The sequence below is a fragment of the Ylistrum balloti genome, unplaced genomic scaffold, assembly GCF_031769215.1.
Source record: "Ylistrum balloti isolate Yb309-2 unplaced genomic scaffold, AGI_CSIRO_Ybal_v1 Utg369668, whole genome shotgun sequence".
Taxonomy (NCBI): domain Eukaryota; kingdom Metazoa; phylum Mollusca; class Bivalvia; order Pectinida; family Pectinidae; genus Ylistrum; species Ylistrum balloti.
The window spans coordinates 872,217-899,777 of record NW_026781915.1 but is presented as its reverse complement, the minus strand read 5'-3'; the positions used below and the strand labels follow the sequence as shown (position 1 = coordinate 899,777).

General features: G+C 33.5%; 2 protein-coding genes across 2 annotated transcripts; one reads left to right on the top strand and one right to left on the bottom strand.

The window, feature by feature from the left end:
• The first annotated feature begins 487 nt into the window (after positions 1-487).
• LOC132560768 (acetyl-coenzyme A synthetase, cytoplasmic-like) lies at positions 488-22,454 on the top strand. Its single transcript, XM_060225447.1, has 16 exons — positions 488-756; positions 5,216-5,307; positions 6,937-7,040; positions 7,388-7,460; positions 8,096-8,171; positions 8,492-8,609; positions 9,025-9,140; positions 10,874-11,066; positions 12,300-12,433; positions 13,209-13,341; positions 13,659-13,715; positions 13,950-14,033; positions 14,481-14,589; positions 15,062-15,261; positions 15,717-15,762; positions 17,580-22,454. The coding sequence occupies exons 1-16, from the start codon at positions 515-517 to the stop codon at positions 17,777-17,779; spliced, it is 1,977 nt and encodes a 658-aa protein (XP_060081430.1). The 5' UTR covers positions 488-514; the 3' UTR covers positions 17,780-22,454.
• A 607-nt stretch (positions 22,455-23,061) lies between these two features.
• On the bottom strand, positions 23,062-26,838 carry LOC132561199 (uncharacterized). The gene is made up of 6 exons (XM_060225933.1): positions 26,811-26,838; positions 26,001-26,276; positions 25,269-25,503; positions 24,965-25,044; positions 24,182-24,385; positions 23,062-23,616 (listed from the first exon to the last, which is right to left on the bottom strand). The coding sequence occupies exons 1-6, from the start codon at positions 26,836-26,838 to the stop codon at positions 23,552-23,554; spliced, it is 888 nt and encodes a 295-aa protein (XP_060081916.1). The 3' UTR covers positions 23,062-23,551.
• Between the last annotated feature and the right edge of the window lie 723 nt (positions 26,839-27,561).

Genomic DNA, 27,561 nt, shown 5'->3' with positions numbered 1-27,561 from the left:
CCCATAAAAATCATCCGCCATTACAAAAAAGACATATCTGCATAAAAAAATACTGTTCTGGTAAGGTACATATTAAGACAAGTTTATAAAAACTGTCAATGAAAAATTTAAAAGATAAAAGCATGCATGACAGAGACATTTTTAAAAAATAATTAGAGACATATGTTGAATAATCATGAATAATCAAAGCTAAAAGGCAAGACAAAGCAAAGTACACATCTACATCAAATAATATACATCTGCAGATTTAGATATACAATTTCCGTGATTCAATGTATGCACTCCTTAGATTTTCCAATTCGTGACAATAAAAATGTATCAGATATTATCAACAGAACGTGACATTAAGCAAATTAAACTGTTGCCATGTAACTGCGCTACATGGAACATTCGAACGCACCTAGTTGACCCGACGCGCGAATAATTGACATCCAAGATGGCGGACGAAAATAATGCAGACGTTCAGCTGTTTCAGCCGCTGGAACATTTGCGAAAAGAAAGTCATGTTCAAAGCATGCAGCAGTACAGGGAGATGTATAAAAGATCCGTCGAAGACCCAGAAGGTTTTTGGAAAGAAATTGCACAACAGTTTTACTGGAAGAGTCAGCCGACCGGAATGTTCTTGGACTACAACTTCGATTGCAGGAAAGGACGTATCTACATAAAATGGATGGAAGGAGCACAGACAAACATTTGTTACAACGCTGTTGACAGGCATGTCAAAGAAGGTCGTGGAGAAAAAATAGCATTCTATTGGTAAGTGTCTTCGGATCAAACTTCCCGGTTAGGATCCTTATTCAATTTTATTTATATAGGGTTATTTCCCTTTAACGCGACATCCCAATGATATAAAGAGGCCGACAGACACGTCTTAATATCCAATATGAACTACTCAATACCAAGGACGTATAGTATTGAATGAAAAAATGACTATATCCTTTTGCAGCGCTGTAGGAAAGAAGTTAATGTCAACGAGCCTTGATTTGTTATAAACCATTTTTCTGCGAAAGCGCATAACTAATCTGTTCAAAATATACGCTACAAGAAAAGTTGATAATTTTCAAATTTATTGTGCTAACATTTGTGAGAAACAAATGCAGTTAACTTTGTATATATGCATGGTTGAGCTATTTACAACTGGAATACCACCCTATATTGTCTACCACTTCCAACTAAACATATGCAGGAAGTCATCTTTAAATAGATACCATTTAAAAACTGAGTAATTATCCAGTTGACTCATGTTAGTTTTTGATAAGTGATTTTAATTTTACAATGATACTTTTGTAATGAAAATGAGATTCACTTCTCACTTGCTAAAAATGGCTGAGCTAAGACTGGTCAGCGTAGAAAAGAATGGTGCCTATGGTATGATAAGGTTAGATTTCATGGTTCAGTGTGCAAACACAAAAGGTAATAATAATAATATAATAAATAATAAATTTATTCTGGAAAGATTTGCACAAATGTATACAAAGCATGATAAATAAAATACATGTTACATAGTACATAAGGTGAAAAATTGACATAAATAAAACATGCAACACCGGAACATAAAATCACAATAAAGACAGCTGATATATATGTTAAACAAATCTATCCAAGGATAGCCCAAAAAGTGTAACAATATACGCTTATTTCTGTTGGGGTCCTTCCGTTGGGGTAACATGAAAGAAGTCACCGCTGGGTCAAGGTTGTTATCCTTATATATCATACCTTGCCAATACTACCCAATATCCAATACTAACTCAATACCACCCAAATACTAGTTAATAGTACATTGATAGCAACTAATAATTGCAAATATTGAAATATCTTAATTTTGAACATTTTATTTGTCACGAAATTGCAGTGAGAATTATAAGGTCCAATGGTACATTATGATTCAAACAGTTTGCATACCAAATTGTCTGTCTATATAATATGTGAATGTCATTGCTGAAGCTAGCAGGTCTATTGCATGATCTTGACCTATTTATTGAAATGAAATAGACTTCCTATTTCAATGATCAGCATAAATCATGCATATTTTAAAGCATCATTTGACATTTTTGTGCACAATTTGGTTTTTGATGTCCATACAACCTTTTTTATAAGGCTTCCCTGTTAATTCAGCCACTGCATTTTCACTGTCAACTGATGTATTGTACAGTGTTTGATTCAGAAAGGTACCCAAATCAATGGACTTGAGTTCAGATTTTTTTGTAGAATGGAAAGTGAAGGTAATTTATTATTTGCAATCATTAGTTGATATTGAATTATAATTAACTTGTATTCTGGTAGTATTGGTTAGTATTTGGTATAGTATTGTATGGTATCTGGTAATATTGTATGGTATTGGATAATATTATTTGGTATCAGGAAGTATTGTATGGTATTGGGTAATATTATTTGGTATCAGGAAATATTGTATGGTATTGGATATTTAGTGGCCGATTTCTTATCCGATTATTGCAAGGCCCCTCAGGGGTCTGGAAAAGCACTCATGTGGTCGTCATGGATGAGTGAAAATTGTCTCGGAAAACCAGATTTATCTTTGTCAGTTGTCTGTTGGACGAGTACTTTTTTCCAATGATATTAATGTTACAACTTGAATTTCAATAAACAAGTGAAAAAATTTACAACAAAGAAACGTGTTTACGGTACTTCGAAAACAAAATATTCCAGTCTGCACTCTAACTTTTGATTACACCGGAAATCCCATGACGTCAAATATAGTATTCGGAATACCTTAGTCATTTTCCCGCATTCATACTGATGTCAGGTGCTCTCGTTCTTAACAGCACATAGTCAGTAGGATGTAAACAAACATTATGGCTAGGCCTAAGTCGCACACAATGTCTGACGCAAAGCAGCAATTACTGCATAGTTTTTTCACTAAAACTTAAAATAAAAATAGAAAAAAAGTCACATGTCACATCCTCGCTGATTAAGTCATCATTTCATAGCTGAATTTGGACAAGTAAATTTCAAATCTGGACAAGTAAATTTTTCAGCCCACCAGTCCTGTGCCTAGTGGTTTAAGATATTTTTTCAGACCCCTGCCCCTGTCATAGTTTTCTTGCTGTGTTAATCTCTAACATTGCTGGAATACACATAAAGGAACATTGCACCCTTATCTAGTCCGAAGTTGATAGTCAGAATTCCTTCTTATTTAAAAAGGCCAAATTTTAGTGATCCACACATGTAGACACTCTGGCAACATGTATTTAACTTACTGCTGAACCTGGAATACACATAAAGGAACATTGCACCCTTATCTAGTCCGAAGTCGATAGTCAGAATTCCTTCTTATTTAAAAAGGCCAAATTTTAGTGACCCACACATGTAGACACTCTGGCAACATGTATTTAACTTACTGCTGAACGATAGTTATAAATCATACATCAGTGAAAAGATGAAACATACTAGACCTATCATTGAAAACCAATCAAAATGGTGAAAATGGTAGGGTTTTTGCAGCTATGCAAAGCTATGTAACATTTAGCATACACCTTCAATGATCTTAATTGATTCTTTATAAAAGGATTTTATGTTCTCTTCTTACCTTTGAAGTACATTTCACAATCATTGGATTATATAAACATGTACCAGGCGTAAATAGTGAAAGAATTTTGGTAGTGCTGTATTAAAAAAATCCATAAAATTGTATGCGGAATTATCCTTTTGTAGTAAAGAATTTGAAAAAACCTAATGGCAATGGTTGATAAATCTTGTGTTAAGTGTGAAAAAAAAGTAGATAACAACTAACAAGGATAAGAGTGGTTATTTTCAAAATTCAAAATGATCATTGGCAACCTGAAAATGATGCTATGGTTGTCTTAAATAATTCTTCAGATGAAGCAGTAACAAATAATTTTTTTTACTGTCCATGGACAGACCAATTTATTAGAAAAGCTAAGTTTTATCATCTTGCCAACTTTCGTGATTAAGGAAGGAGTTTCCCAATGTTTATTCACTAGTCCCACCTTCTGATGGTATTGATATAAATATGGAATATTCTTCCAAATTTTAAGTTTAGAGATGCCCTTGGGTATAACCTTGTTATATTTATCAAAGAGGAACAGTAACAGGTAAAACTGACTCCCTGACTACATAATGCAATTACCTAATCACTATTAAGTAATCAGTGTTGCCTGATTTTTGCTGACCGCAATGCTTGGAAGCACATCTGTGTACAGCAAGGTGTTCCTTAATATAATTAATAGACAATAGTGTTAGGCCATTGGTCAGGACTCAGGAGCCTCATGCCCTTGGCAAATATCCGGTTACGATCAGCTCATAATACATGATTAAGTAGTTATTACGATTTGTCTGGTACTTGGGCCAAATAACAAGTTTAACAAGAAAACATTATGAAAAAGGATCATGATGATATAACATTGTGTAGATATTCCTCAAAAAATACCAATAATTTTACCATACCAGTCTAAAAAAGTACTTAGTTGGCATCCTGATTAACAGATTCAAGAAGCCTTTCATTTATTGCAAAGTAGATTTTTAGATTTCATAAAGAAGGTTTTTCAATTTCCAATTTTTACCCATTTTTGTAAAGTTCTACTACAAGTTACAACAATGTCTTTCATTTTTCATGTGATAATACTATTTTTTCTTATTTCAATTAATTTTTTCTGAAGCTTCATATCTGGAAAAAGAAATCATAACCAAAAACCAAAAAGATAATCATAAATATAAATGAATACTGAAAATCAAAATCTGTGTTATTTTGTAAAGGATTCACATTTTCTGTTAATCCCAGTTGATCCTGAACACCTTTTATTATTATGTTATAGTGTAACGTGAACATTAATAACTTGAACTCATCTAAAACATATTAATTAAATATGTCATTATATTGATCTTTCCTTTATGAAATGTCGTAATGTTCAATGTATTATGTTGTGTCAAAGTATGTATGATAATTAACAATACATAAAAAGATCATTTTATTTAAGAGAAAGCTGTGAAAATTCCAGTGCATTCTGTCATTACAGAAGCTAAAAGTATTTCTAGATCTGATAGACTCCCAGTTACCAGGTGTTTATTACTGGTCATAAAGAGCCTTCGAACCATAAGAACTATGCATGTTACCTGAATCAAATACTATTTGTATACACTTGACTTTGTTCTTTTGAACCATAGCACTATGTACATTGCATGGATCCAATACTATTTGTATACACTTGACTTCATTCTTTTCATTCCTTTTATTTAGGGAAGGGAATGACCCTGATGACCATGGCAAAATCAACTTTCGGGAGCTTCAAGATAGAGTTTGCAAATTTGCTAATGTTCTCAAGAAACTTGGTAATTCACATTTGTTTATCACATCTATATAGGCAAAAATGATAACAGCTATTATTTTGTAAGGGTCCATGACAGTGATAAACTATACTATTAGAAGGATTAGAAATCAATTTGATATTAATGATATGATTTCTGTAGAAAATTTGATGACATTTTAGAATGAATGATTGTTTGCTCGCATAAAAGTCAGCAGATCTATGTTAAGTTGCTGAAAATATATGATTTTAAACTTATGTTGCATATGGGTTTCTGTATTACATTTATTTACTTCCTAGCAAAATAAGCTGATGAAAGTAGAGCCTTTATATCAAACTACAAAACTCATGCCACCAAGAATGGATATTTAACTTCACTTTAGATAATAAAATTTCCAAGGCCCTATAGCTTTCAGATTCCTTCTTCTTCTTAAACATTGACTTGCCTTTCTTGCTTGTCAGTCTTTACAGTTTGATTACAGAAGCTAAGTACTCATGATGTATCAGTGAGTTATTACATCTTTATCAGAGAGCGTTTTATTCGGAACAGGTAGTTTCCAGAATGCTTTATTTAAAAGTTAAAAAGCATTGTGTGAGATTTTTCAGCAGTTTTTAGGTCGCCTGAACCGAATGCTCATGGTGACCTATTGCCGTCATGATTTGTCTGGCGTCGTGCGCCGTGCGTTGTTAACTTTTCACATATTCAACTTCTTCTCAAGAACCACTGAATAGATTTTGACCAAACTTGGCACAAAGCATCCCCATGGGAAGCCGCTTCAAGTTTGCAAAGAAAAAGGGCATGGCCCCAATAGAGGCCCCAGGAAGGGGAAAAAGGGTGTAAAATTAGGTAAATCTTTAAAAATCTTCTTCTCATGAACCAATAGTCAGATTAAGTTCATATTTTAAATTTAGGGTCCTTATGGCATGGTCTACAAAGTTTGCGAATGAAAAAAAAATTGGGTCAAAAACTAGGGGGCGCTAGGGGGCGCTCAAAAGGGTAAAAAATTCAACTTTAACCGATTTCAACCAAATTTGGTAGAAAGCATCCGTCAGTGAAGGACATATGAAATTATGTTGAAAAATATGATTATGTCCCCTTTGGGGCCCATAAGGGGTGTAAAAGGGGCCTTGTTTAAAAACCTTCTTTAAATGACTTCTTCTCAAGAACCATATGATGGATTTTGACCAAACTTGGCACAAAGCATCCCCATTGGAAGCTGCTTCAAGTTTGCGAAGAAAAAGGGCATGGCCCCAATAGGGGCCCCAGGAGGGGGGAAAAGGGGAAACTTGATACGAATGTTCTACACAAGGTCCTGGCAAGTGTTTTATCTTTTTGGGGCGATTCAAAATCCAAGATGGCCACCCTGGCCTCTGTTTGGCTAAGACATTATGGACTTCCTCTCAAGAACCATTGGGTGGGTCATGTTCAAACTTGGTACAGATGTTTTACACATGGTCCTGCACAAGTGTTGTTACATTTTTGCAACCTTTTAAAATCCCCAGATTATTGACATATATTCCTCAGGTGACCGTTAAGGCCCCTTGGGCCTCTTGTTATGTCAAGGAATACTTCTAGAAAACTTTACATTCTGTTAAAAGCATACCTGGTATATCAGGAATATGTTTATCATAAATAATGATTTTACTTATTTAGGACTTCAGAAAGGGGACCGCGTGGCAATCTACATGCCAATGATTTTGGAATTGACTGTGGCTATGCTGGGGTGTGCACGATTGGGTATTATACATTCTATTGTGGTAAGTCATTTAACTGTTTGTAAGTATGCTTTAATTGTTATGATCTAATCAACGATATACTCATGAATTTTGACACAAGTCCAAAGATCATGAATTTTTTTCGTTTTAACACTTGACTTTGTCTCATGTTAAAACCAAACTTTGTGACCCAATTTCCAGTATATGCATAAAAGCAAGCTAACTGTCCCCTAATTAGCTTTGTTAAGAAGGATCTGTCTGCACCATTTGGTAAGATCTGGTGTTTGATAAATTGTAGTTGGCATAGTTCAAAGAAATCACATTCTAGTTTCATTAAGGAAGTGTTTAGACTTTCTGATAATATTTAACCCATGTATATGCTATTCCAGTTTGCTGGTTTCTCCTCGGAATCTCTAGCAGAGCGGATAATAGATGGTGGCTGTTGTGCTGTACTTACTACAGGTAGTATATTCATGTACATTGCATATTTGAATATTCTTAGTATATTCATGTACATTGCATATTTGAATATTCTATTTGAAATTTTCAATTTTTTGCACATGTACGCAGAATAAATATTTAGTACAGATGTTCATAACTTCATAAACTGTCTGATTCTAAGATTAGCTGTTATAGTCCACTACTGGACAATTTCAATACCCCTTGCTAAGTTAGATCAGACGAAATTACTACAGACATGATTTGTTGCTGTTTGTACTTTATTTATTTCACAGGGCAAGGCTCTCGATCTGCCAGATTTGGGGCCGAAGATTTGCCTCGGCCCCATTCCCAATGCAAAATAATATCTTTTTTTCCCAATTGAGACGCCAAGGTTTCTCAATTCTAAAGAAAATGCTGCTATTTTTACCCAATTCTAAGGGCCCCAGGCCCAAGTCCCAAAATGGGGTGTGAGAGCCCTGCAGAGTAACCATGATTTGAAGAACTGACATTTCTTTTATCCATGTATCAGGAAATAACTGAGATATGTAATTTAAAATGATTTTCTTATCATTTGAAAGAAGGAAACATTGTTGACAAATTCTTTTATTTTACGTCATTGCAAAAAATAAAAACATGTCATATATGGTTATTTCTAGATGGTGTGTGGAGAGGTACAAAACTAATGAACCTCAAACAGATTGTAGATGATGCCTTAGTCATCTGTGAGAAATCGTAAGTCCACAAGTGATGGTCAGGATGTGCAGTGTATTTTCTGTTAGCAGGATGATTATGTGAAACTAATCAAAAACATGTTGCTGTTATCAATATTTCATCATACGTTTTAAATTTGGCATAAATACATTTTCAATGAGTAATATATTCACTTGTATTCAGTTTTGACAGAAAATCTTCTATAAAAAAAAATAGAAATAATCTTTAAAGTGTTCGATATTCAGTCCAATTGTTTAACAGTAAAATATGTTGAAATGAAAAGTATTTAATCAAGCTACATGTTCATGTTCAAATCTTACATTATTTGCTTGGTCATACAGGAATCACAGTGTGAAGAGATGTGTCGTTGTTAAACATCTGACAACAACTGAAGAAATAGATGACCATGGTGATATGGAGGATGAGCCTCCAGCAAAAAGACCTTCACGTAAACTCAAGGTGAGTTACCTCGTCAGGATTAATTCCTTTTAGACTAATAGCAATGCTAATTGATTTTGCTGAAATACAAATCTCTATACATACCTCCTGAATTTTTGCTGATGCTTTGACCATGTAGTGTATTCAAGTGGGAATTGATATATAGATATTAAATAGATTTATACAAATGTCCTAATGAGGAAATGATAAGGTTACATTTAAGTGACAATAGATGATGTACAGGTTAAGTATAATCAGACTTCATTGGTAAAAAGTAGTAAGGAAGCTATTTATTTATTTCTTGAAAACTGTATTTAAAAGTAACAAACTTCAGACATGAAAGCTATGGGATATTTAAAGACTCCCAATTGAGTTTGATATTGTGTCTTTGTTGTCTATATACATGTGTACATATATGCCAGTGCTGTTTTCTTAGATCCACTGGAACAATGAAAGAGATGTATGGTGGCATAAAGAAATGGCCTCCGCTTCAACAGAGTGTGAGCCAGAATGGATGGATGCAGAAGACCATCTCTTCATGCTCTACACAAGGTAAACACTGCTATTGGACTACATCAAGTAAACACTGTCTTAGATCTATACCAGGTAAACACTGTTATTGGACTACATCAAGTAAACACTATTGTAGGTCTACACCAGGTAAACACTATGGCTGGACTACATAAGTAAACACTATTGTAGGTCTACACCAGGTAAACACTATGGCTGGACTACATAAGTAAACACTATCGTAGGTCTACACCAGGTAAACACTATGGCTGGACTACATAAGTAAACACTATTGTAGGTCTACACCAGGTAAACACTATGGCTGGACTACATAAGTAAACACTATCGTAGGTCTACACCAGGTACACACTGTTCTTGGACTACATAAGTAAACACTATCATAGGTCTACAACAGGTAAACACTGTTATAGGACATCATGAAATGACCACGATTATAGGTTTGTGTCTTGTAATTGACATTGTAGAAGTACACCAGGTAAAGCCTTTGTCTCCATGCTTATTTGAGGGATCTTGATTTTTACGTATCTTAAAGTTGTTCATCCTGCACTTATTTCTGTTTTTCATCATTGAATAATGATTGAAATTGTCAACAGTGTGCTGACAGAATTTAAGCTGTAAACAAATTGTCTACACCCTACACTTGGTTAAGGGGTGAGTGGATGGGTATATAGTTATCACTCTGCATCCTGGCAAAGGTTGTGTACAGGACAGATTTAGGTAATATATTTCACCCCATAATATGCCATTAAGTTATACACTTATTGAATTTTGGTGTATGGTTATTGGTTAAGGTCAAATGTCAGAGATCACCATGACCATTTTTGAAATATAAAGGTTGTGTACAAGATAGCTCATACAACAGATAAGATCATGTTCATGTTTTAGGGAGAGTCCAAAACTATCTGTGTGGGAGGGATGGATGGCATTTTTTTCAGAGACCCAACCACCCATCATATACTGAAATATATTTAGTTTAAGAGATACTAGATGGTGATTACTCTACTATTCATCAAATTCTAGAATATGAGCCTCCCACCTCTCCCACCAAGATAATGTTGGAATAGCCTATAGTATCTTCACACCACAGTAAGTTTTACACCTGCTGAAATCCTTTGTGCAGATTGAAGAGTGTTTCTCCAACATTTATGATAAGGTGACATCAAAGAGCCCAATACTAGGGCCTGCTGTATTACACTGTATGATCATATTAGGTGATTGACCTATAGAATCAAAGATTTTCTTCTGTATCTTTTACCAGAAGACCAAAACAGATCTGTTGTCCCCATTACAACACCTTAGATCTTGTTATTTTCCTTTCTTTTCTGTCTGTGCTTTATTTTCCACTTTGGTGACCCTCTTTACACCTGTAGTATCAATCTGGTTGTTGCAGGGACATTAAAAACAAATCAACACTTGAACAGATTTTGTAGTTCATCAGACAAGATTAAAGGACAAAGGTGGCACCAATTTGAAAATACAAGCTTGTTTACAGTCATGGTTCACATTCACACCAGACTATATAGCAACATCTAGTTCAACATATGAAAATGTTTTGCTGTCAAAGGTGAAAAAGTTGACTCTTGACCATTTTTTAAATGAAAATATTGTGTACAAGACACCTCATAAACCCCTCACCAGATTAGTTTGAAAATAAAAAGATGAGGTAATTAGGGTACATCTCTGTGCCCACTTTCCTTTCATTTCTTTGAGAATTCAAAATTCTTATCTTGAGTGATTTTTTAACTTTGTTTCAGTGGCTCAACAGGAAAACCCAAGGGAGTCCTCCATACTGTGGGAGGATACATGTTGTATGCTGCTTCAACATTCAAGTATGACTTTGATTACCAGGAAAATGATATCTACTGGTGCACAGCTGATGTGGGGTGGATCACTGGCCACACTTACGTCTGTTATGGTCCACTGACCAATGGGGCAACAAGTGTCATAGTAAGTAGTGTGTTATTACATTCTACAGGGTAATAGTACCATCATTGTCATAAATGAGTTTTAATCAAAGGATCAAATGAATAGTCCTAACACAGGAATAAGTTTGATATTTGATGAACCTCCTACTAGGGATGTAATAGTACACCATTACGTGATACAGCCAGAATACTTTTGGTCTCAGTATTTAGAATCATAAATAATAAATATGTACCGTAGGGTCTCCTTGTGCACTGTTGACAGTGTTTCTTCATATATATTCCATTACAGGTTTTAAATTACCAATTTTCTCATGTTCAAATAACAATTTTTTCTCAAAAAATTTTATGAGAGCATGAAAACCAAAGGTTTGGTGTAGCAGAATAATCTTATTTCTTCAGCTTAAGTAGATGTACTTGTAATAAAACATTGATGAATCAACAAACTTTCAAAAATGCATTTGTGAAATACATTTGTTATGTTGATGTGTTCCAAGTTCCACTGGTGCCTTTGAGCAGAGAATTGATACAATTAGGGACCCTTGATCTCTTGTTATGCATTATCTCATTTTCGAGCTGATCTGAAAACAATATGTCTGACTGATTGCCATCTTGGATTTTGACAGTAGTAGATTGTCAGTAGTAGATTGTCAGCACTTAATCTTGAAAAGTACTCTATGAATCATTTGCAAATTTCACATGTAGATACCCAGTGGCCCTTAATTGTACTCTGCTGTTTCTTCAGAAATATTAGATGGATCATTCTCAAATTTCATATGTAGCTTCCCCTTGGTCCCTGGTTGTGCACTTTTGATTTTAGAACAGATCAGGGAAACAAAGTGGCTAACAGGCAACCATTGTGGATATTTATGATGAAAGTATGTTATAGGTAGATATTTTTTGAGAAAGTACGGGATGGATCTGTCTCAAATTTCATATGCAAGCTTCCCTTGGTCCCCAAGGTGTGCCTTGTAACCAATGGGCTTAAAGATACATCTGGGATCTCTTATTACTTCTTGAAATTATAGGGAAACTGAACACAAAAATAAAATTAGAAAAGAAAAAAAAAAAAAAAAAAACCCCAAAAAACAAGTTGTGACATTTGCATTTGTAATATATACCAAAACTAATGGAACACTACTGTTACATCCCTTCTTCTGAAATTATTCATGTTTTTTTACTTGATTTGAAATTAATGTAATATGTACAAATGTTGTCAAAATCTTTGGTTACATTTAATTTACCTTGTTTTTGACAGTTTGAAGGCACACCTTTTTACCCTGACCCTGGCAGGTTCTGGGCAATCGTAGAGAAGTATGAAATTACAAAGTTCTACACAGCTCCAACAGCCATCAGAGCTCTTATGAAGTTTGGGGATGAGTTTGTCACAAAGTGAGTTTCTACAGTTGACAAAACACCCAGTTTGAAGTACTTATTATTTCATATAATAATTGAATTACTAATTCATTGTATCATATTTTCTGGATTATAAGCCACAGCTTTTTTCCTCGTGAGTTGGATGTGGACTTATATACCAATGCGGCTTATATGTGGACGAGAGAAAAAAAAATTGACAGAATGAAAAAAAATGTAGCATGCCAGTACGAGAAGGCAGTGTGGTTTTTACGAGTACCTGCCCACCACCTGTCTGTGACTGAAGCCGTTTTGTGCAAAATTGTCACTTGTTATTGTGTACAGTGTGATTTGAAGATTACACCAAAAATAACATTCTCATGGATTCAATTAATCATACATTTAAATTTGAATCACAATAATATTTTTGACCTTCATGGTTACTTCACACATTTACAAGAAGGCATGGCAGAAATTTACAATAGTCTATTGCACCTGGGATCGATAGGTCATCAGGTGAAAGGTCAGATTCTAGAACAACTGCTCTGCTTGTTTATGTGAATGGCTTCATGTAACTTACAAGATGATAAAATATGGGACTATATGAATTTTGTCAGCATGCAAGGGCCTTCAATAATATTTAAGAGAAGAGACACCGATGGAGAGATTGTTTGTTGTATATTAAATGCACATTATTTGACACTGAATGTGCCAAATAGTTATTGAAATGTTTAGTCAAACACCAGGTTTAAAGGCCTCTCAAAAATTTTCATTTTATCCAACCATGATTGACTGAGATTTAATCTTGATGCAGATATAACCGGTCATCCCTAAAGGTATTGGCTACAGTAGGAGAACCAATCAACCCTGAAGCCTGGCTGTGGTACTACAATGTGGTGGGAGAGAAAAGATGTGCTATTGTTGACACCTTCTGGCAGACAGAAACAGTAAGTCAAGATCAGCAGGTTCTAAAATAATCATCTCGTATTGACAATTTTTTTTTTTTGAAAAGTTATAGTATTTAACACCAGAATATTGACAACATCATCAAATAATTAGGAATTTACATATATTGAGTGAATCTTGCAGTAAATGATCCTTTGATTGGTACCAGCCAAATAATTCATGATCTGAATGAAAGGTCAAATTGAGCTCAGGTTCAGTTGAGATTGATTGGTACTTATCAAGTAATGACACTGTAGAAAATGTAACTCACTATGTAGTCTACCATTCAGCGATTAGTTGTCATTTTATCATTTTCTAGGGTGGCCACACACTAACACCTCTTCCAGGAGCCACTCCGCTCAAACCTGGATCAGCAGTAAGTATATATACTTTCCCCTTTAGAAATAAGTCAGAAAGGTGGTCACAACAGACTTCTTTCCTGTTGCCATATCTCAAAGTTTAAAATTTGTTGCAGCTTATGTGCAATGAAAAGTAATTATCAGATGAATGATAAAGTAAACTGAATTTTGTTCTTTTAAACATCTGTTTTGGTATTTCAGACTTTATTGTGATTGAGCACTTCACTTAAGTGTCTGCTTTTCATTTCCAGACTTTCCCTTTCTTTGGAATAGTGCCAACCATATTAGATGAAAATGGCCAGGAGATCACTGAGGCTGGTAAAGAGGGATACTTGGTAAACACAAATACTATGCTATTTTTATTGTAACATTCCTAAATTGTCCTCATAAAATCAGAGTCGCAAAACTTGACCATGTATGTCAAGGCTCATCATGATATCAATGTTGCTGCAAAATCCAGCATTTTCTGTGATTTATCATTTATGCTTATTTTGGGGGTGCTTTAAAGTAATAGAAGGCTTTCATTGTTTTTATGACCTGTGGAACATTGTAAGTAACAGTATTACATATTTATTCCTTTTTGGGGTCATTTCAATTCATTCAGAGCATTGGCTTACAAAACTTCAGGTTTCGATGGATGTGGTTGGACACTACCCAATCCAGTTTGTGTTTCTCAGGGAGCTGAGAAATGGACTGTTCTTTGCTGATGTAGTTGTGTCCTTCGGGAAGACTCTTTAGAAAATGCAATTATATGAAATCCCAATTACTTGTGTGAAATTCAGGTATTCAAGCAGCCATGGCCAGGTATAATGAGAACAGTTTATGGAAATCATGAGAGATTTGAGACTGTCTACTTCAAGAAATTCCCTGGATATTACTGCACAGGAGATGGTATATGTTTTATCGTATTATTATTTTTTTTATTATTATTTAATTCACAAAGACAGTGGACAATTCAATCATTTCACAGTTATGAGGATTTTTTTCATGGACATTGCTCCTGGCAATAATTTTCTCGTCAAAACTTTTGATTTAAGTGTGCATATGTGGAACATTTCTCTTAAGGGATTTCTTATAACTCACTTTTTCTTGGCACTGAATCAGAATTTTACATAGTATTGCTACGTATAAAAGTTTAATGTATAGATCTACAAAATATTGTAAATATAAAAAAAAATCACACATTCATACGGAGCAAAATTCTGGGATTCAAGCTTAGAAATGGGTCTTAAGATGTGGCTTTGGTGAGTAGTACAGTGTCAAAAATAAAATTTCTTATAGTGCTGCAATGTCTCTTATATTATATATCCACATTTAATTTTAATGCCAACTCATGCTGTACTTAATTTCTTTTTCCTAATAGGTGCAAAGTTTGATGAAGATGGATATTTCTGGGTGACTGGACGCATAGATGATATGGTGAATGTTTCAGGTCACTTGCTTAGTACAGCTGAGATTGAGAGTGCTCTGATAGAACATTCGCATGTATCAGAGTCTGCAGTAGTATCCCATCCACATGAAATCAAGGGAGAGTGTACCTATTGTTTTGTTACTCTCAAGGAGGTAGGTTAAAAACTTGTTTCCTTTCCTCAAATATATGTTTACAGAACGTTTTAATTTGCTCCTTCACATAAATGAGTGATACTATGAATATAACACAACGTCAACTTGTTTACAAAATTGAAATTTCTCCAGAAATGTAAAAGGGTATTTAGATAAATATTCCAGAAAGATCATTGTTAACAAATCAATTATCAACCATGTGTAGATTCAGTTATAGAAGCACTTTACCATCAGTGAAATGTAGGTGTTTGTAACCTTACTCTACACCTATTGTCTGTGACATTGGGTAGACTTTGTTTATATTTTCCTGTGTGGGAGTAAAAAATGGACAATTCTGTCATGGTAGTGGTGAGATAATACTGATAAAAATTTCAGGACACAGGTCAGAAGTAGAATGTAGACTAAAGACTTACATTGTATAAGATATCTTTACTTATACCTTGTTATTATTTCAGGGTTGTGAGTTCAGTGAAAAGTTGGTTGTGGAATTGAAGAACAAAGGTATGAATCTTGTGTTCATGAATTGGAAAAGTGTCTATGTTTAACTGAAGTAGCTCTTGCTTTATCCCTTGTCTTTCAATTTAATTTTCACTTGTTGTCTATAAACAATTCATAATAGCTGTATTTCTTAAAGTGTCAGATGATTCTTTATGAAATTAATTTTTCCCCTTGGTCTCCATTTGTGCAAGTAGTCTTTTAGGAGTGATTGGAAGTCAAAATTGCAAAGGTAGCAATCTTGAACTTTGCGAGGCCATATTGTTCCTTTCCATTTGTCCCATGATCTGAAAATATTGGGTCATTCACAGACTTCCATCTTGAATTTGGAGTGTTAAAATTTGTTGCTGTTACATGCATTACAAAATATACTGACATGTCTGTATCACCATTCACATGTAGGTTCCCCTTACTGCTAGTTTTCCTGGTACGGTTCCAGCTATCAGTGGGTTAAAAGATGACCTCATTTGAAATGGAAATTCATGCAACATGATGAGCATGCGATGATTATCTAAGTACTGTTGACACTAAGTAATACATGATGTACAAGAAAAGAGAAAAAACCACTTTACATAGAACCAATGAAAGTTATATGATAGTGAACACCAAAAATCATTTCTTGTTACATTAAGGTTGATATCAAAAAATGCAAATGCAGTGACAAACGTTTGTTCCTGGTCAGAGTTAGATCATAACAGTAGAATTAGATACTGTGAGGAGGAAATCAACACTAATGATATGTATACTTTAACATTGTACTAAATGTACTTAATCGTGTGATCTATCATAAGAAATTGCTTAAGACTATTTCAGTAAAACATGTATCCTCCCAGAACTCGAGGTGTTGTTAAGGAGGGCCATACATAGGATTTGATTTTTAATTTGCTAAGAAGTAATGGATAGGAAACAAAATGACAGGTACAAGGTAATTAGTAAGGAGTTCAGGGATCAAGTAGATGTTTTATTTGAACACTCAAAGCAATTTTTATCAATGTCTCTGGGTCCATAATTATACATCCCACACCCTTCTCATTTTGTACATGCAATTGTTATTGGTTTTTTGATATTATAGCAGTTTGATTCTGTTTTTTCTTAGCTCCCTAAACAATTTTGAGAAAGCATGTAGTTGCCACATTGTCCGTTTGCCCATCTTTCTTTTAGTGTCTGAAGCATAACTTTGACAACAGTGAAGCAAGGATAATGAAACATGGTGTATGCATGGTCATACTAAGACCATGTGCAGTGTACATAATACAGAGCCCATAACCCCTTAATTGTAGTTATAGCCCTTGGTCAAATTTTTTGTCCAGAGCCTACCATAATGATAATAAAACTTGATGTTTACATTGTTAGTATGTACCAAGACGATGTGAAGTGTACAAAAATCATGGCCTGCAACTCCATAATTACAAGACTAACACCATTTGTTAACATTCTGTGTCCGTAACATAACTTTGGTTGAATTCTTGCCCATTGCTAAAATTTTGCTTTTCTTTTTATTTTCAAAGAAATTTGTCATGTATTGGGACAGAAATTTTTTTCATATAAGTTTGAAGTTTCAAGAGTAAGTTTTTGAATTTTGAAAAGCTGTCTCTGTATTTATCCAACTCCTGTGCTGTTTATCATATACAATAATTAAGCATTTTGCAACAGCTGCTGCCGATAAGCTTTGCAATCAATGATTGCACTTGTTGTTATTGTGAAATATAGTCTCTGATCTATAGACATTTTGGTAAAAGATTTGTTTATGAGGTCTGTCATTCATACCTTCATCGCTGTCCTTAAATGACCATAGCTGTTGACAGGATATTGATTCATTTCAGTGAGGGAAAAAATTGGACCATTTGCATCTCCAGACTTCGTTCAAAATGCTCCAGGGCTTCCAAAAACTAGGTCAGGAAAAATAATGAGAAGAATCCTCCGTAAAATCGCAGTTGGTGACAAAAACGTTGGAGACATTACAACAATGGCAGATGAAAGTGTTATTGAGAAACTGTTTCAACTCCGCCCAGACCGTGCATAAAGGATTGTCTTCAAAATTTAAGTACCTGTTAGAAATGCTGTATCATATCATGACACAAATATGATATTGCCAAAACTTGAGATTTTTAGTACTGTTTCAATCATGGATATTTTCAATACTGTTCTAATCATGGAGGAATTGTATAATGATTGTAACATGGATATTGTCTTTAATCTTAGTGTATCTTCTAAAGAGAGTGCATTTATATTTTAAAACAACATGCATTTTGATTGAAATGGTATAATTATCTTTTAACTTGAAGTTTAATATTTTTACAACATGAATATAAATGCATTAATAGATAGCAGTACTATTTGGCTTGGCCATTTCAGCAAGCACCAAATCTGGCATTTTTAAGTCTACTTTCAAAAAGAAAGTGTTGAAAGACATTTAAAAAAATCTTTATATTGAGAGTTGCTGATGGGTATAACTATTACATTCTGGAATAAGAATGAAAACTTTTTCAGAAAAAGGTCTGATTTTGGGAATTTGACTTTTATCTCAAATATATTGTTCGTTTTTTGGTGCAAACTTTGAAATGTATCAGTAAACTCCTCTATAAGTGTACAGGGGTAATGATATTTGGTGTGAGGGTTTCTAAGGGTGTAATTTCACACTTTGAGTCTTTATAAACGATTTTTGAGAAAAAAAAACTGGTTTTTGTTTCTTCCAACATTTTATGTGAAATTTGATTTAATCAAATCTAATATAAAGTTTTTGGTGCCATCGGTGAAAGACATTATTTCCTGTTCAGTATGCTGTGACATAAATTCCAGTCAATGAAACTATCTTGTTATTCCAGTTCAGGGTTTAGTGATAAACAATGCGAGGCAAGCTTTTGTACCATTGGTGGTACTCTTGTTTAGTATTGTGATTGAGGTATCTTTGTCTTTTATACTGAAAACTGTGCACCTTGTTGTCACACATAATACTGACAACATATCCTTATAGAAAAGAGAAAGGACTTAGGTGGGATATGAGGTAGTGTTCTAGAAACAAGCTTGGTATAAAGATACAAAAGATATTACTGGAATTTGAGGCAGTGTGCTATGAACATGTTGGGTATAAAGATATTACAATATACCAAAATAAATTCTGGAAACATCCATACTTAGTGCAATAAAAATTCAGTGAAATATCAGTTTTGGACAAATTAGGACTTGAGTTTGAAAAGTGCTAAAATGATATTACTGATGAAAAGGACACATTCAGTATTCTTGATACAAGACTACTCATCAAGTGTTTTTATTAACATTAAAGTGTCTACTGTGCTTTTTGGGTCAGAATTATCCCAATAGAAACAAGATGCATGGAAGAGATTGAAATCAGTATGTATGTATGTATATGCCTTTCACATGTCATAAGGTATCCCTACACATGCTTAGTGTAAATCAGAAAGGAATCCATTTACATCTCATTTTAAATACGCAGTACTTTGAACCTTTTTAGCAGATATACATCAACACACTGAATTGTAAAAGGAAAAACAGCATTTATTTGGGCACATGTATTAGCATAAAATGAGGCACTTTTTTTCTTTTCTTTAAAATGTCTTTATTTGTCAATTGTCTTTTTTTCTTATTATTATTTTCTTACAGGATTAATGTGTGATTCAATTCCAGATACAAGATTTTTGTATTAGAAAAGTGTTCAGACAACATGTGTCATTTGTACTACCACCAGATTTAGTTCGGTTTATAAGAGATATACATGTTTGGTATATTTTGAAATGCATATTTATATTACATGCTAATGAGTATCTACATGTTTTTCTAATTATGTTCTATTAATGTAAAACATTCTTATCACAAAAATTAAATTATTACTAAGGTAGAAAACTGCTGTAAATTATACATCATGTCACAAGGAGTTTCAGAAAAGTCTAGTGTTTTACATTTGTTGACGTATTTAAAGATCACTAAACAAGCCAGGAAGAAAAGGTTTTCATTTGATTACGCAATCTAATGTGAGCATACTTTAATATTTATTTGATTTTGGTTGCATAATACAAGTTTAAGGTCTGCCTGTTTTCCAGTAGTTTATGTACATACTTAGTATGACATTAAAGCTGTAGGCATAATTGTAGACTAGTATTCAAACCAAATCCTTTGAGGGATTTTATCAATTTATGCTGCATTTACAGTTATGTAATTGTGAGATATACAAATATTGGTGTAATATTATTTCATAAATGTTTTTTTCTTAGTAATTATATATGTGGTATGTTATTATGTTATTGACCTAAGTTTGATTGATCTTTTTTTCTCTCTAACACAGGGTAATATGTGGGGCAATGAACAAGTTCAGATGGAATGTAGAAAAAGGAAACTTGCAATTTTTTAATGTGTTCAACTAATTTCTTTTTGAAGATTTTATATTGAAAGTACATAATATTCCTTGTATCAATGTGATCGATGAATATTCTTGTATGAACTAAAGTAGAGATTTGCAATTTGAAGGGTTTAAAAAGAGAATCCATTACATTTTGATTATTATGATTACAATTCTGGGTGTATGAGGTTTTAGTTTTATGCCATTCAGAAATTAAAGTGAGAATTAATCATTTTTAATATATTTGATTCTGATGTTAAACAAGAACACCTTTAAATTGAATTAAATTAAATCAAATTTATAGATTCCAGATTGGTTATGGTACCATGGTGATTTTTAAGTGTAAATGATTTTGATGTGCAGAATCATCATCAGATATCAATCAGAAGGAAAGTCCAAATGGTGGCTATCAGAATCCGTCAAATGATAATTTGAGAAACACTTGGTAATCTGTAAAGTAATCACGTATTTGTTTTGTGGTATTGAGGTTGTAAATATGTAATGCTTATAAGATATTATTTAATATTTACATGGTTCAAATTACTAATCCATACTGATATTATCAAACAGCATTGTTTTTTTGTTTTGTTTTGAACAAGGAATTTATGCTGTACATTCATTTGGAAGGGCTTGTGTATGTTAAAGATCAGATATTGATGAACTACTGGTACTTCATTTAAGTTCAATCACTGCTGCAAAATAACATCGTCGTTGAAATTTGAATAATTTTGTTTAGGATGCAGTATTCTCATCAGCATGCTGAAATATGATGAAACAGAATATAGAAACAGTGTTCTGATTACTGTGGTTCAGTAGAGTGTACACCCACTTTTAGCCAAGGTATTGTGTAGTCGCAACATTGTCTCCTCATCCATGTCTGTTTATTGTATGGTAATAACGAAATAGTCATATGAATCACATAACACATTGATATAATGTTAACACCTTATTATGGGTAACATCAAGTTTTACACCTGATGAGATTTTCATCAAAAGACCAGGTGAAGAGGGTCAGGTATCAGTTGTGATTTGGGATGGGGAATATGTCTCTTTTGGTCTCTTTTATTTTGTTTTCATTTAGCTATATTCTTGTCCCAAATAATTTTTGTCATGCTCTTGGCAAGGGCAGAATTTCAATATGCAAAATAACTCAGGGATTCACAGCCTTCTTGTCCATAAACATCTGCAGTTGTACATTTTTCCCAGCTCATCTAAACCAGAACTTTAAGAAAATGTACAGAAATTAATGGTAAACCAATTACTACACAAAACATGATTCGATGATTAACATTCAAATAAACATATATAAGCAGTATTCTGAATTTTTGTAGATCAAAAAGTTCAGTAGAATAGTTCTTATAACACAAAGAGTAAGAAGATAAATGAGACATTTGGATGACTACAGTGTTACATTGATGGGGAAAAAAACCCACTTATCTTCTACTTTTGATGTTATAAGAACTTTCATTCTATTGACATTGCCAAGGGAAAATATTCTGAGACAAGGTTCTGGTATCTGTACTTCTATCATTTATCATAGACCATAATTGTCTCAAACCTAAAATAATGACCCTCTTCTATTGTGTCATTGTTTCTGTGATATTAGTGTGTTTTAGCAATGATATGGTGTCTTGAATGAATGTTGACAATATGTTTTGTAAATTAACCCTGTTACAGAAACACACCTTGTGTTAAGTAACATTAATCCAGCCACTAATAATCCACTTAAACCACCATCCATTTGAGACAGATTTTCATTTTAACCAGTTTAAGTGTTGATTTAGTCTCTGATGGTTGGATTTGCAACCAATCTCTGTGTTGAACTGTTTAATTAACATGTAGAACATGTTTGATTTAATCATTTTATGTACATTATGATCATGAATTTAGGCTTCAGATACTTGAATCATGATTGCTGTAATCAAGTTTTAGGTACTTCAATCATGATTACTGTAATCAGATTTCAGGTACATCAATCATGATTACTGTAATCAGGTTTTAGGTACTTCAGTCATGATTGATGTAATCAGGTTTTAGGTACTTCAGTCATGATTGATGTAATCAGGTTTTAGGTACTTCAGTCATGATTGATGTAATCAGGTTTTAGGTACTTCAGTCATGATTGATGTAATCAGGTTTTAGGTACTTCAGTCATGATTGATGTAATCAGGTTTTAGGTACTTCAGTCATGATTGATGTAATCAGGTTTTAGTACTTCAGTCATGATTACTGTAATAAGGTTTTAGGTACTTCAATCATGATTACTGTAATCGGATTTCAGGTATTTGAATCATGATTACTGTAATCGGATCTCAGGTATTTGAATCATGATTACTGTAATCCGATCTCATGATTACTGTAATCGGATCTCAGGTATTTGAATCATGATTACTGTAATCCGATTTCAGGTATTTGAATCATGATTACTGTAATCCGATTTCAGGTATTTGAATCATGATTACTGTAATCAGATTTCAGGTATTTGAATCATGATTACTGTAATCAGATTTACTTGTACTTTGAATGAGACCATGTAATCAGTTAAGGTACTTAGAACATGTAATAACTTTAGATACTTTGGACAGATTTATGTAGTTATTTTCAAGCTTGTAGAATTATGTTAATCAGATTTAGGTAGTGTGTAGCAGAACTTTATTAGCTTGTACACTCCTCTAACATTTTCCAGAAACCAAATTAAAGCCGTCCATTAAAGGTGCTATGGACATTGATTGACAAATCTTTCTCTTTTTTAAAAATCATGATTTACAAATTATTCACTTTTTCAAATTAATCGCAGACTTCAGGAAGTGCATGACTGATCAGGAAAATGATAGAGTGAGGAGCACAATGGTAGAATTATAGATAGTAGATATGGAACTTCTAAAGAAGAAACATGACATTTTGGTGTATATATACTTTCTATACAATCAATAAATACAGCTTGTAAAAGATTCAAAATTGTTATGGTCTTTATTCTGTATTATAAAGACATCTGATGAGAAAAGACTGGCTGACATACAGTTATCAGTTGTAACCCCTTTTGGGATTTCTAACATTGGCATGGACCTTTAGGTGCATGTCTGTGGATTGTCAGATCTCCTTTAATACAAACAAACGGACATTAACAATGGACAATCAAATGTATCTCGTTTTTTACCACTATCCTAAATGAAGTATGAACTATTGCATGTGTTAGACCTGTTTGGCAGTCTTGTGTCTTGGCTCAATGCTACACAAATAATCGAAGGTCCCATATTTTTTACTCATCTTAATAAGAAATATAAAACTGTTTGACATGTCTCCAAAGAACACTGTTTTGGTATGTAATTGACAGCAACTTGAACAAACAGTTCTTAGAAATTTCACGTCTCCCAAGAACATGGTTTTTGTCTGCGATCAACAGCAACTGTTTTGGACCCATCATCTCTTATTTACAACTCATCACGTCTGATTTGCAATGTCAGTTATCCAGTACCTCAGTAGAATGCATAATAATTCCAGGGACTCTGAAAATACCAAAACATTTCTTATTAGGTTATGGACAAATATTTATCAGCAAGCACATAATTCTTGATGGACTGACTTATGTTTCATAAATTGTGTTTTCTGCTGCTGACTATTGACATTATACTACATGAGTGAATTCTACTGATTACAAATTTGTGTTATATATAAATACGGTTTCTATGACTTCTTTTTCATATAGTGTGCACATAATCCCTTCCACCCCCTGGTATGTATGTGTTTTAAAACTAGTTAATGCTTATCGAGGAAAAGGTAACACTGTGACTCAATTCTCTTATTTTATAAGCTTTAGAAAATATACGTTGAAGTTATACAGAAGAAAATCTTCAGATAATACCACATGTTGGATGTTATGGATATTTACTGCTGGTCTTGTTTGTAACGTCCCATTATACCTTGCATCATAGATATGAGAGGGGAATCCCCCAATCTCAAGTCTTGAGGAAAGCATAGATATACCTATCCAGGATAAGAGAAATAATCTGTCAAGGACATTAAAGGATATCAGTTATGTTTGTATAGGATTTATCAGAATATGAAACATGCCTTTGTCAACTGTTACTGTTATGGTGTTTTCTAAATGTTTGATTTTTTCTTCAGCCCTAGGATGGTCAGCAAGAATAAGCAGAGTTTTCACATGCCACAGATTGTTAAATTCACTTAGAACAGTTTCATCCTCTGTATCAGATATGGAGGCCATCTGATTTAACAGTTTGGCAAAGTTTTCTTCATGGTGTTTTGAGTCCTTCACTGAAAAAAAACCCAGAATACTCAGATACATAAGAATTTTAATTTTTTTTACATTAAAATGTTCTTGAAAAAACACCAAATATTAGCAATGTCAGATTTGAATAGTGCAACTTTTTACAAAGTTTCATCACAATCTATAGGGCCCTGTCCTTTCAGAAGAATAATGTTGCCACTGTTACAATATCTATTTAACACAGATGTTGTTATGTTAATGAGCAATACATCTGACACATCCTCAAAAATAGGATGATATAATCATCTCAGTATAACCTTAAGAATAAAGGGGACATAACCACAACATTTTAAGGGAACAAGTCCCTAGTATTTTAAGGGAATATAATTCAAAACCCTTACATGCAAAGGACACAAAATCCTAACAAGTGAAGCTTCCTTACACATTAACACATGACTGTAGTAAAGGCCACCCAGCCGTAGCACAAACGGGTGCTAAAAAGGATGTAACGCTAACATATATAGACACTAAACGGGATATATTCTCTAAAGTCTGTTCTTTACAATTCTTTTCTAGCTCATCATTCGAATGGTATATGCTTTGGACATTTAAGTAAAGATACCCACCATCTTGATTGTACACTTCCCACACAGCCCTGACAAACTCCACCAGTTTTGGTAACTTGTTACACAGCTCTTCTCTCTGACTGGATGTTACAATGAAAAATACAATTTCAAATCAGCAGAGACTGATACATTGTTTTTAATTGTACAAATGTAGATATACTGCCTTTGACATGTTAACATATTTACTAACCTTTCTCTCAATTTAAATCAAAGTCAAACATTTCCAATATATACTTGATTTACAATAATTTACTGACTGTATTAGATAATTGCTATAGTGGTTATTTGTTGTAACAGAAAGTACCAGTTGTTCTGTCCTTTGGTGACATCCTCACTGGTGTCTATAGAATATGTAAACCCCTTCTTGTTTTCTCCTGGACTTAGTTTCTCTCTCTCTTTCCTTTTCTTTTTCTTCAATTTTCTCTTTTGATTTTTTGTGAGTATTTGATTTGAGACTCCAACACTTTCTGTTTTTTGTCTCTGCCCTTCTGTTTGGTCAATATGTTGTTGTTTTCTTTTTCTTCTTCTTCTCCTTTTAACTGTTAAGTGTGATAACAGTGCTTATTAACACAATGACTTCAAATGTACAGTAATTTAGATTCAATAATTTATGCAGATACACACCAAGATTTATATAAAGAATAAGTAAATAAAATCAACATCAATACTGGCATATTGACAAATTAGAACCTTCAGAATTCCCACAATAATAGTCCATTTTGCAAAGTATACATATACATATTTTTTCTTAATTTAATGTTATCATATCTGTGTAAAAGCAACCTTGAATTTGGATCTATGTCAAAGTGGAAATGCAAAATCAATCAATTTAGAACAAATTTGTGTAAAATGCCTGTGGCAAGGAAAGTATAAATACAAACACTTTTTCAAAAAAGTTTGAAGCCAACTTTGAAGATATTTTTAACCCTGTAATGATTTCAGAAAACACATTTGGCTTATGCTAACTAAGTTGTGTTTTGATTTTGTTTTTGTTTTTGATACCTTTCCGCACTGCAAAGCATATACAGTATTTTACCTTCTTCCTCTTCCTCTGACTCACTGTAATCCTCTTCTTCAACAAACTCTGGTCCCTCAAGTTCAACAGGCAGAGAAGACTTTTTGTCCGAAAGAACACCAAGTGGTTTAGGAGTCACTGTGTAAACTTTTTTCTGTGGTATGACAGGACATGTGTAATTTGCAGTGACGCATATCCTGTCAGCGACAGGTGCTGAGGTATCTTGTTCCCTTTCTGTCAAAGTTTCAGTTTCTTCGTGGTCCCCATACAGACGCCGAAGTACATTCTTTTTGAAAACTGAAATAATTCATATGTTGATGAAATAATTTGGTATTCTATGAATCATTCGTACATTGTAGTTGAAACAGGGTAGAAAATACAAAAGGAAACTGAGAAATAATTTTAGTTATTCAAATGCTACTGATATATTAATCTGTAGCTGCTTAATGTGCTACTTCCATAAGCGCAAGTACATGTAAAAGATGATATTTTAATTTCATTGCTTCAAAGATTAAAATATGATCAAGCAAAATCCGCACTAACTAATGAAAATAAACTAAATGGAATAAAATAAATAAAAAATATATTTTGCTTTCACGCATTGAAATATTTTACCTTTTAAAGTATAAAATTACGATTTACTACGAATTTCACGGAAACATCGATTTTATGATGGCTTTTCTGATAAAATCATCTGGTGTTCTGTAAAACAAAGCCTTTACATTTTTTCTGTATTCTATTTCAGTTTGTCGCACTGAACTGTTTCTTATGTCCAGCTAAGTGTTACACTAGGACGTAAGATGTCACACGGGTCATTACTGATTTATTTACCATTTTCCCTGCTCTTTGAGTCGCTCATTTTTTACTACTCAACGTTAACACGTGTCTTGAAAACATCAACCCTTTTCGTTGTTTGATTAAAGCTTCTTATCGACCCAACTGTCTTACCTTTGAGCGCGTTCGAATAAAGATATGTAAATATATAAAAACTCAAGATGCCGTATTGCTGTGTGAAGGGGGATAACTCATTAAAATCTGCAGGCTGACGTAAAATATATATTTTTTCGTTATTCATCATTTCCCAACATGTGGACACTTGATTGAACAAATACAGTCGTGCGTCGTGTATATCATAAACAAAAGCTCATTTTAGTAGAGGCACGGTCCCAGAGGCACAGGGATTCAGTTTTGTTTTTGTTTTTTGTTGTTTTTTTTATGAAGTAAATCGTGCCAATTTTGGTTAATCATTCCACGGCCGTAGTTATATGTCAAGTCCGTGGTTTATTCCGACAAATATTACTTCGATGCTTGTAAACTTTCTAAAGCAACTTTTGAATGACACTAAGCAGGGACACTGAGCAAATGTTTGAAAATAAATAATTAAAAATTTAAAGTAAATGAAAAAAATGTAGTAACACAGCATGTACTGTTTAAATTTCTGACCATATAAAAGGAATAATGTCCTTGTCAGCATCACTGTAACCTCAGTAAAACCAAGTTCAACTCTATTTAAAAACTAAGATAAAAAATTAGTTGATTGTGTTCCTGGTGAACGTTGGTCGTTAATGTTGAAATTAGTATA

Excerpts from the sequence above, each read along its gene's own strand:
- LOC132561199 (XM_060225933.1), bottom strand. The coding sequence starts at position 26,838 with ATGAGCGACTCAAAGAGCAGGGAAAATG. Across the intron at positions 25,504-26,000 it reads GTCAGAGGAAGAGGAAGAAG|TTAAAAGGAGAAGAAGAAGA; the intron begins GTAAAATACTGT and ends CACACTTAACAG. Across the intron at positions 23,617-24,181 it reads AACAGTAACAGTTGACAAAG|AGTCCCTGGAATTATTATGC; the intron begins GCATGTTTCATA and ends TGGTATTTTCAG.
- LOC132560768 (XM_060225447.1), top strand. The coding sequence starts at position 515 with ATGCAGCAGTACAGGGAGATGTATAAAAGATCCGTCGAAGACCCAGAA. Across the intron at positions 8,172-8,491 it reads TTAGTCATCTGTGAGAAATC|GAATCACAGTGTGAAGAGAT; the intron begins GTAAGTCCACAA and ends TTGGTCATACAG. Across the intron at positions 14,034-14,480 it reads CTGGTAAAGAGGGATACTTG|GTATTCAAGCAGCCATGGCC; the intron begins GTAAACACAAAT and ends TGTGAAATTCAG.